Source organism: Phaethon lepturus, unplaced genomic scaffold (genome assembly GCF_000687285.1).
Source record: "Phaethon lepturus isolate BGI_N335 unplaced genomic scaffold, ASM68728v1 scaffold1593, whole genome shotgun sequence".
NCBI classification, from domain to species: Eukaryota; Metazoa; Chordata; class Aves; order Phaethontiformes; family Phaethontidae; genus Phaethon; species Phaethon lepturus.
Window position 1 is genome coordinate 13,570 of NW_010526771.1, and position 11,215 is coordinate 24,784.

The 11,215-nt window shown below is 38.1% G+C and overlaps 1 protein-coding gene across 1 annotated transcript; it reads left to right on the plus strand.

Annotated features, from left to right (window-relative positions):
* The first annotated feature begins 3,482 nt into the window (after window positions 1-3,482).
* Window positions 3,483-10,845, plus strand: MMP13 (matrix metallopeptidase 13 (collagenase 3)). Its single transcript, XM_010283157.1, has 10 exons — window positions 3,483-3,605; window positions 3,706-3,947; window positions 5,136-5,284; window positions 5,377-5,502; window positions 6,358-6,519; window positions 7,136-7,253; window positions 8,361-8,494; window positions 8,836-8,995; window positions 9,753-9,856; window positions 10,432-10,845. The coding sequence occupies exons 1-10, from the start codon at window positions 3,483-3,485 to the stop codon at window positions 10,530-10,532; spliced, it is 1,419 nt and encodes a 472-aa protein (XP_010281459.1). The 3' UTR covers window positions 10,533-10,845.
* The last annotated feature ends 370 nt before the right edge of the window (window positions 10,846-11,215 follow it).

The window sequence follows — 11,215 nt, forward strand, 5'->3', positions numbered from 1 at the left end:
TTTCAGTGCTTTTAAAATGTAACTTTCCGTGCTTGCTTGTTTGCACTGGGGTCAGAACAAGGTCTATGAACCACTGCTGACTGCTTTTATGTTCATTTATGTCTCCCTTCACAGGTTTAAACTCCTGTGTTTTTTTTAAACTCAGACAGTGGCATCACTTGAGCCTGAACTTAAGGTTTTGTATCTTACATTGCCTGACAGTGGCAGGCTTTGAAGTTGTCATTTATCATTGCCAACTTTAAAAACTTCATTTGCTTGAGGCTTAAAGAGTCAATGTATTGAGGTAATAAACAGCAGCTTCAGAGGTCTGTACTTAGTTCCCAGCTCTGCCAAGGCTTTTTGTCTCCCCTTTAAAAAACAATCACACGCTACGTCTGTGATGCTGTTTCAGAAAAAGGGGGAATACTGCTCATTTTCATTGGCCCTTTAATATGCTTGTTTGCACAGTCCTTCACCAGTGCTTCTTCAGTTTGTGTACAGAGGACATAAAAATCTATGCCTCAATATACGCTTCTAGCCACTGGTGTAATATAAATAGCAATAAAATGTGTAAGAAAACATATTGGATCATGTATTTTTACATGGCCAGGGCTCCCAAAGGAATCAACTGAATGTGCAGAAAACACGATTCAACCATAGTCCACTCTCAGATGGCTCATTACACACAGTCTTTCAGAAATGAATTTCTGGTTTAGCATTTTGATTTACTCCCTGTGACAAAACAGATACAGGCTCTCTGCCTTTTTTCTCTTTGTATGTTTTTCTACTCACAGAATCTGTTCAAAACAGTGGACTGTCTTTTTATTTGTTCATTTCATTGTCTTTTAATAGCAAAAGACTCAGCTGTATGCATCTCTTCTTACCCGAATCTAATAAGAGAAGTTGATTTCAGAAAAGTTGTCTGTTTTAGTTTTTTCCTATAATTACTTTGTCCAATTTTTCAAATATTCCTTGGAAATGCCTCAGGACAGCTCTGGAAAGGATATTTATTGAAGGCAAAGTTTTTTAAAAGAGTTTCCACTGTGAACTTCAAAGGACCTCAGAGCATCTGCATTAAAAAAAATCACAGAGAGTAGAAAGTGAAAAATCATTCTTCCCTGCGTAATCTATCATTTCCTTCATGCAAGACAATTCTATTTACTGCTGCTTTGACTACCGCAGCTTAAACCTTTTGAAGAACAGGGCTCCACACTTCCTTGGAGCATCATTCAATAAGCTAACACTGTTCTTTAACTCTTGTGCCTAGCTAAATAATTTTTTTCGGTTCTACATTTGTATCATTCAAATATTGTCTCTGATTACTTGGTTTCACCTTTAATTACCATTTAGATAAACTATATTTATTAAGGCAACCCTGAAACCACTTAGGAATAATTTGGGATTATTCTCTTAAGGTGTGATGGACTGATCATGTTTTTGCAGTAACAGTTGTTAGGAAATTAATTTCTTCTATTTCAGAAGAAAAGATTCCAACATCAAAACTGAGAAGGTGTATAAGGGCCTAACACAGAATAAACGAACTTTTAGTTACATCTGGCAAAGGGCAGTGATATACAAATGGTGGTGTAAAATTGTCCTCTCTTAGATACAGAAAGCTAATTTCTGAGAATTTGGCATTCGCAGGAATGTTACCTGTGGAGTTTTAAGCTATTCATTGTACTCACAGATTTATGAGATAGGTCTGGTACTGTTCTGCAGAGCAGTGACACTCACGGCTTCATGGGCTCAAGGAAGTTTTCCTCACAATCGCAACAAGGCAGCGCCAGTGCTCCTAAGCTTCAGATAAAGTAAGCAAAATTCACTGTACACCCTGCTTCCCACATAACTGAGTACCCCAACTTTAATGAAAGCAATGCTGCAAATATCAATACAGAACTGTTGGAAGGAAAGAAATAAGACATATACATAACCTGGCAGTCTGCATTAGCAAGGAGTGCAGCACAGTGAGAACATCAGCAATATGGATGCTTGTCCTGAAGCACTTCAGGGGAGAGCACTTCTTAAGAAAGTGGGATAATTAACAGCCTTTATGCCACCATCGATGAATAAAAAAGTCTCAGCGCTGGTGATGGACAATTTAAAAGAGAATATACAAACTGTCTGAACAGGTGTTGTCTATCCCTAATTGGTGTTGCTGTACTCAGTACTGGCTGAGGTGGGCAGTGAGGTAGAGACAGCCTACGTAACAAATTCCTCCTAGCTTTATTTGCTTTTGCTGTTTGTCATCATAAGACAGAAGGCTAATATTGTTTGAGTAACAAATTGAGCTTTTACGCATTCAGCTTCACTGATTTTTGTCCTTTTCGTGTTTTGTCAACAAGGCAACATCCACGGCAGGGTAGTGTGTTCCAGAAAATGTGTACCGGTGTCTACCAGAAAGCTGCCTGAGGTTTTCCATGCAGTAATAGCCTCCATGAAAGAGGAAGGTGGATTCAGCCAAAACAGCACGTCCACTTGGACCCATGCTTGTGGGCACATGATGTGATACGAGTTTTAGCAGTAGCTGAGATTGGAGTCACCCTGGGGAGCCAGAAATCATCTTTAAGCTCTGAAATATAATAATGCCCATGTCTGTCATAATGCCAGGTTTATTCTATTTTCCACCTTGTGAGTCAAAATCACATATTTCTGTCATTCTAAACACATAAATGTATTGCCTACCTATAGCTGGTAGATTGCCTCTCTCGGAGTAGTAGCTGTCTCATTGATCTATGGCTGTGCTCCCCTCATAAAGTAAATTAATGTTTTGTGAGGAAGACAAATTGTATGAACTAGTCACTTTCCATGACATGCTTTACTACTAATAAAAACATTTTAAAATGTTCAAAACTATTTCCTGTTATTTAGCATTTCTGGTTTTGAGTACATCTCAAGCAGTAAGTTATTCTGAAAGATAGATAAGAAGTCACTTTAAGCATCTCTCAAGAAAAATTTGTGTTAATGCTTCAGAGTTATATTTATTTACAGAAACAAGGAAATGTAATGTCCTATTGTATACTCCGAAATGTTATTTCTTATCAGCCAAGGCAACATTTATTAACAATTGAAGTGTATATGATGAATTCCAAATGTTAAAAATGCAGATTGTTATATATTTTTATTGTCTATAAAATAGTAGAAGGGCAATTTTTTTAGTGGATTAGAGTAAGCTGTTGCAAAGTTGTTGCCAGTTATTGCCAGTGTAAGTTATTGCAAAATAATGAAAAAGGACGGTTTGCCTCTGCCCATTTCTTCCCACAACTTATGTCAATATTCAGAGACTGTGTTTATATGAGGATAGAGTTTCAGAGCACTCAGTGGGACAACAGATGCCTAAACCACAGTGTTAGGGTGGAGAGAAAAAGTAGCCATCTAAGCATGTTTACCTTCAGCTAAAAGGAAGTTCTAACTTGTCCCTAAGTGGTGACTCACTGGGTTGGGACTATAAAAGTAAAGGTAACTGCTCTCTAAAGCATCAGGGCTTCAGACTTCACAGATCCAACATGATGCAATCAAGGCTTTCAGCTGTCTTCTTTTTCTTGTTGGGTTTGTCATTATGCCTGACAATCCCTATTCCCCTTGAAGATAGCCATGCATTCACAGAAAAAGACCTTCAGTTTGCAGAGGTACAGTATACAATAATTTATTTGCATGCTTTATAAATTGTAAGTTTTGTAGTTACAACTGTTTGGAAACTAGTCTTATTATTTCTTTTCCCTTTCTTAGCGCTATCTCAGGACTCACTATGATCTCCGTCCAAATCCTGCTGGCATAATGAGGAAGAGTGCCAACACAGTGGCATCTAAACTTCGAGAAATGCAATCTTTTTTTGGCTTGGAGGTGACAGGCAAATTAGATGAAGAAACATATGAACTGATGCAGAAACCAAGATGTGGTGTCCCAGACGTGGGGGAATATAACTTTTTCCCTAGAAAACTCAAATGGTCAAAAACTAATTTGACATACAGGTAAATGTATAGCAGTTTCAGTCTTATTGCCGTTCCTTCATTCCAGATACCTTGTCCAATAGGTTGCTTAGTATATGAGGTTGATGGGAGAAGGGTATTTTTGAGTTTGAAAAAAATCATATCGCAGTTTAAAAGACTTACAGCCCCACTTTTGGAAAGGTCCCCCAGATCCATCTTACAGCCCAGGGAAATAGTTATGAATCTTTTCCATTGCACTTTTTCATATAGGTTAGCTGATGTAGTATAAGCTAGTTACTCCTCATCTGGCCTCCATGTAGACACTCTGGGCATGTCCATGGTGCCAAATGAAAGGAGCAATAGGGACTAAGATCATGCACCTCACCAATGATCCACAAAGCACTTAATCTTTAGATTGCTCCTTAGCTCTGTTTTGGACATGGTTTGGTGTCTGCTTCACCTAGGCCTTGTGCTGGATAAATCTGTTGGAGAGGGGGTTGTCTCAAAGCACTGTAGATGCAAAATTATCCTGTGCAATGTAGCTCTGAGAGCAGGGACTGATCCTTGTCCCTCTTCCATTTCACAGTCCAGGTATTCAGAGATATCTATGCTTGGTCAGACAAGTTCCTGCACCATGACCTCAGGAAGTTGTCCTTGGGAAGCTACAGTGCTGAAAGGTCACATGGTAGCTCCTTCTCCCTTAATACCACAAGGTCATCAACAAGGTGTTTTGACCAGCTGCAATCTGAGTTTCTTCAGAAGATTCCAAATATGAAAATGCTGAACTCTTTCCAAGATATCAGTTCAGTATGTGGTGATAAATATTACTTTAATGTGGGTTATTCTAGCCTACAAAAAGCACTTTGAATCATGTTTTTCTTCTCCAGGAAGCGAGGGTCATGAGATATTTTATGTGGCATAAAAAACCCATTTTAAATTAGCGATATGATTTGATTTATTACAGAATTTATCTGTCATTTTCTAAATCTTCTTTTTCATATAAAACCAATTATAGAAAGCTGTTGGATCATGAACGACTTTGATGAAAAATGAAATGGTTATTTTTACTTTTTTGAATACTATATGCAGCTGCCCAGCTCTGTTTTTACAGAAGAACATAGGGAGGAACCAAGCAAAAACTTTTTAATGAGATCTACAATCAGATAAAAGCATGCTACACATTTTCTTCAATTTACACAATTTAACTGGAGATATTAATCTGTTTGACAGAATTATGAATTACACTTCAGATCTGAGACGTGCTGAAGTAGACAGAGCTTTCAAAAAAGCTTTCAAAGTTTGGTCTGATGTGACACCACTTAACTTCACCAGAATACGGAGTGGCATAGCTGATATCATGATCTCCTTTGGCACTAAAGGTAACACAGAACCCATTATTTTTATGTTACAGTTATATTGCTGCCAATAAAATGGGATAATTTATTTCATTGTTTTGAATGGTGTTTTATAGAACATGGTGACTTTTACCCCTTTGATGGTCCCTCTGGATTACTGGCTCATGCTTTCCCTCCTGGTCCAGACTATGGAGGAGATGCCCATTTTGATGATGATGAAGCTTGGTCAGATGATTCTAGAGGTAACAGAAGTTCCTTAGATTATTTGAAATGGTGGCAGATGGACAATTTCATCCTGTTTGATATCTGTAAAGAGTTTGTTTTGCCTATTTACTATTCATTAATCATTATGTTCACTGTCTACTCATAGGAAGCTGGATTTAAGCTCCAGTCACAAATGGAAGCATAGCATATGCCTAGTATAAATTTTAAGATATACACTTCCTAAATGCAGTGATTAAAAAATGTCACAAACAAGGTATTTTGTCAGCTTAGCATTTCACTGAGCTCAAGGGAAGCTAGTACTGATCATAGACTGATGAGAATACCTTACTGAAGCCTACAGAAAGCACATATACCTAATTCAGCTGAAAATCGGCTACTTACATCTAATTTGAAAATCCTCCACTTTGTCTATTCGGGATAGAGCTTTAATAGAATAAAACACTATTTTTTTTAAGCACTGTGTTATTTCATTCTCATGGCATTAGAGATAATTGCTGCAATACTGAAAACAATATGGACTCTCTACCAGAGATGAATTCCTGACAAAAACGTTCTTAACTTTAGTAGGACTAAGACTTCATCCTAGAGATTTCCAGTGTTGCTAAATCTAAATCTGCCTACAGAACAACATTGTCAAATAAGATTTAGGTTGAACACCAGCTATGAGATACCTAATCAATTAGGCTTTTATTAAAACAAAACCCATGGTAGTTTGAAAAAGACAAGCAATTATACATCATTATTCCATTAATCCAGTTGTCTCCTTCATTGTCCCATATGTTAAAGCACAATGTTAAGGTCAGTTGATTAGTCCAAGTCCACTTTGGTGATACAAGGAGCTATACATTCACTTTCGCTGTGATTTGTTATAGGATATAACTTGTTTCTTGTTGCTGCCCATGAATTTGGTCATTCACTGGGACTTGAACACTCTAGAGATCCTGGAGCTCTGATGTTTCCAATTTACACATACACTGGAAAAACTGGGTTTGTGCTTCCTGATGATGATGTGCAAGGGATCCAAGAGCTCTATGGTAAGTCTGTATAATATATAATATGTATTTCCTTTGTCATTATAACCTGTTACAGATGCACTGCACAGTTACTAAAGAGCTGCAGATGTTAAATAGCAACAGTCATGATTGATTAAGACCGGTTCACTGGATTCTTGGCAACCAGACTTAAGAAACAGAAGATACTTAGATTTAGTAGTTCAGAGGAAAAAAAAAAAAGGGGGGAAGTAACACTGCAGAGGACAGTTGCTCACTCTGCTGTCTCCTTTACTAGTGGGGGGTGGGGGACAGACTATACTTTTTGACCTGCCTTAAAAGAGAAAGTAAAACAGAGTCTAAAGGATGAAACAGAAATATCCATGTTTCATCATGGAAAGAATAAAACATTTGGTGGACCTTCAAAACTTGGGATAAGGAAAGCAAGTCTTCCTTTGCAGCACAGCTGAACTGCAAAGTCCATGAATGCATTTGGCTAAAGGACACAAAGAAAGAACAGACTTTCCCCAGCACAAATGGTTTACCCATTATGCTTGTATTCATCATGTTGTTTGGGAACTCTTCCATGTCCTATTCAGTATCATGATCCACAGAAAGGAAACGAATGTTGTCAAATTTAGATCATATGATATGATTCCAGGTGCTGGAGACAAAGATCCCAACCCAAAACATCCCAAAACACCAGAGAAATGTGATGCAGATTTATCACTTGATGCAATAACAGAACTTCGTGGAGAAATGCTCATCTTCAAGGACAGGTAAAGACACTGCCATATTATGTGCGGTGGGTACTGGATAAAATTTGAGTAAGCAAAACCACCATTTCAGTTTTTTACTAAAGATTCGGGTGAACATAAATTGAAAAAATCACAAATCAATATAGATTCCTCTAAGAAACTACACTGTATATCTTTTTAAGCAGGTTTTTGAGGATAGGAGGATTTTTTAGGATATTGAGTTGCTGGAGCGTATCCAAAGAAGGGCAATGAAGCTGGTGAGGGGTCTGGAGAACAAGTCTTATGAGGAGCGGCTGAGGGAACTGGGATTGTTTAGTCTGAAGAAGAGGAGACTGAGGGGAGACCTCATCGCTCTCTACAACTACCTGAAAGGGGGTTGTGGTGAGGTGGGTGTTGGTCTCTTCTCCCAAGTAATTAGCGACAGAATGAGAGAAAATGGCCTCAAGTTGTGCCAGGGGAGGTTTAGACTGGATAGTAGGAAAAATTTCTTTACTGAGAGAGTGATCAAGCATCGGAACAGGCTGCCCAGGGAGGTGATGGAGTCACCATCACTGGAAGTGTTCAAAAAACTTGTGGACGTGGCACTTCGGGACATGGTTTAGGGGGCATGGTGGTGTTAGGTTGATGGTTGCACTTGATGATCTTAAAGGTCTTTTCCAACCTTAACGATTCTGTGATTCTGTTACTCTGTGATTTATAATGCAACTACAGACTTGACTGCCCAGTAATCCAAAGCTAAGATGATATGGCTGAAGGCTGACACTGTTTGTACAGTTTTTATTTTCACAGAGTTTTCTTCAACACGCAGAAATCTACTAACATTTATTTGAATGAAGTTGTATTACACTCTGAAGCCTTACATGGGACAGTAGTGTTTCTCTTATTCTAAATGAAAAAAAGATTCAAGATTGTTGTTGTCTGACATAATAACTGTGTGAGTGACAGAAATTATCTGCAGCTAGGTGAATACGAGGAAAGGAAAGGTCTACAAGGGGCTCTATGTATTGAATATTCTGTTATGAAAAAGATTAATTCTCCATTAACTAATTTTTAGTATAGCACATCAAAGATACTGCTATTCTGTAGTATGACAAGAAGCATAAAATATATTTTCTTTTTCTGAACTAGGTTTTTCTGGCGAATGCACCCTCAGATGGTTGAGGCAGAACTGGTGTTACTTAAGTCGTTTTGGCCAGAGCTTCCAAATAAAATAGATGCAGCTTATGAAAACCCCATCAAAGATCTTGTGTTCATGTTTAAGGGTGAGTTTTCAATTTTGTTGTTGGCAGAAAATATACATATTTAGTCAAGTCGGTGATACACATATTTAGTCAAGTCGGTAATAAATAGAAGAACAAATCATCCTACCTTCATTGCTCAAAAAAACCCCTCTGTTGGTTTCACCCCATGCAAATTAGGAGATGTACATTTAAGCTCAGATGCCTAGGATCATGGTTAGCATAAATAGTTTAATACCTGCTGACTATGTGACCTAAGAATCTGTTAGTTGTATGAAAATAGGGATCATGGCATCCTCATTTAATTCTGCTCTCAAAGATGAGCCTTTACAAAACACTCATGTATAATTTGTTCTTATTTTCAGGCAAGAAAGTCTGGGCTTTGAATGGCTATGACATAGTTGAAGACTTTCCTAAAAAGATATATGAAATGGGATTCCCAAAAGAAATGAAAAGAATAGATGCAGCTGTCCATATTAAGGACACTGGCAAGACTCTCTTTTTTACCGGAAATAAGTACTGGAGGTAAGCTGGAGACAGATTGGTGTGTCCCTAGTCATAAGCTGTCTAGATGTACCAAAAGATCAGCAGGTTGTTTCAAACCAGGCACTTCATTGTGGCTCACATGTTTCCAGTCTGTGGTTTTAATTGGTGCTATAGCTGTGTAGAATATGTCATAAAGGTGTATGCAAGAGTTTTATAAACATATGAGCACAGCCTTTAAAAGCTGAAAGAGTGAAAGAAAGGAAAGGAGAAGAAAGCACCCTAATCCAGGAGAATTTGTAATGTGGTCATTTCTCCTAGACAAAATTCCAATATTGCTTCCTTGAGTTGCTTGTGTGACGCAAAATGGTATCAGTGCTGTGTGAGTAAGAAATCTATCCCACCCTAGGATGGCTGGTTTTTGCTGTTCATGAGAGGGGCTTACACCCAGGTCTGATGCATAATTAAGACATTACCAGTATCTCTGTGCCAAGCAGCCTTGGGGTGGGCTTGTAGTGCTAATACATCCAGGTACAACCATCTCCGTATACTACGTACTTTATAGATCAGTTCTGAAAATGCAGTTTTATTAGCTTTGTGGTCATTGAGCTTGTACTTCTGGTGGAAGAGTGCCCTGGTTATTGCCCCAAGTTTCATTATTGCACCAGACATAAGGTACCTAAAGGTTGCTGGCTACTTCTGACATGGGTAACTTCAAAACATATAAAGAAAGGCACAGATCAAACTCCCAGGCCATTTAAATCCTCTGAATTTTTATTTTCTTTTGTGTTTAATACAGTTATGATGAAGAGGCAGAAGTTATGGAAGCAAGCTACCCCAGGCTGATAGAGGAAGAATTTGCAGGCATTGGTGATAGAGTGGATGCAGTCTATGAAAGAAATGGTACATAATCTGATAATGAAACTTTATTACAATTAGTTGTTGTTGAAACCTGATACTAATGTCCTGTGGGAAATTCTGTCATTTGTAATTTTGATTTTTTTACATCAAGAATTCTGTTCTCAACTGAATGACATTTCTAATCTAAATTGCCCTCTGAGGAGCCAAAAAAGACCTACCTCCTTGCTTACGGAACCTAAAGTGATATGCTTCATATAGAAGTATTATGTGTCCATTCCTTCAAATGGAACCTGTTCCTATCCAACTTTTCAAGGAGTGTTTCCAAGTCAGAGTCTTAAATATTAACAGGCAAACCCTAAGCAAATGCTGCATAGCAATAAAACGCAGAGCTTGACAGCAGGTTAAAATATTAGTTATTTTAAAACATTGATCCAGGTCTGGTGAATGGAACGAGTACCTTTGAAAATTTAGCTCAGCATTCTAAATACTAAAATATTACATTTAAAAGAGTTATTAAAAAATGAAAACAAACAGGATAATTTTTATTTTAAAGATAATTTTAATTTGACAACACAGTTTTATCAGGGTGTATTCATTTTAACTTCCTTTTTCCTTAGGTTATCTCTACTTCTTCAATGGACAACTGCAGTTTGAATACAGCATCTGGAGCAAAAGAATTGTCCGTGTCCTGCATACTAACTCCATATTTTGGTGCTAATTGCAGTTGAGTGCCATGTCATAGGCTGCAGAGCAGCTTGTAGTACATGGAAATAATAATATGGGCATATAGTTTTATTAGAGGACAGCAAGGTCCTGTGAACAAGCACTGGCTACCCACCACCAAATGTATACTGTATATATGGAACTATATAGCTGTATGTCAGTCTGGAACTGAATTAACTTAATAGGAAAGAAGAAAAGAAATTATTAGCAGTTCAGGGGGCATTACACCATTTAAAGTTTGCCTAGCATTACAGTGAGATGCTGGGTACACCCTACATGATCTGAACACAATCAATTCCCAGTAATCTGAGCATGTCCAGCATCTTTCAAGAATCTCCTAGCATGTCCCAAGAAATAGACCTGATAAACCCTGAACTGTTTTATTTTTAAACTAATCCTTCAGCTCATTGTAAAATTCCTGTTAACATACTGGGAATTCAAATAACGAAAGAGTGAGGACTCATGTGTGGTGACTCCCTGGGCAGGATAACACCAGGCTGCAACACTGAAGTTAGACAATTCAAAGGTATTTGAATGTCCCCCTGGAAATGGATGTCCCTGTCATCTTTGGAACGAGCAGAAGGTATAGAAGCAGCAAGGTGTCATTCCAAAGCAGAGAGAAAAGCAGGAAAAGGGAAGAGTGTTCCCAGCAGAAAGCATCAGCCGGTATGACGCTAG

Bases quoted from the DNA above. Each gene is read 5' to 3' on its own strand.
- MMP13 (XM_010283157.1), top strand. From the start codon at position 3,483: ATGATGCAATCAAGGCTTTCAGCTGTCTTCTTTTTCTTGTTGGGTTTG. The intron at 3,606-3,705 runs GTACAGTATACA...TCCCTTTCTTAG, and splicing joins AAGACCTTCAGTTTGCAGAG to CGCTATCTCAGGACTCACTA. The intron at 3,948-5,135 runs GTAAATGTATAG...TCTGTTTGACAG, and splicing joins AAAACTAATTTGACATACAG to AATTATGAATTACACTTCAG.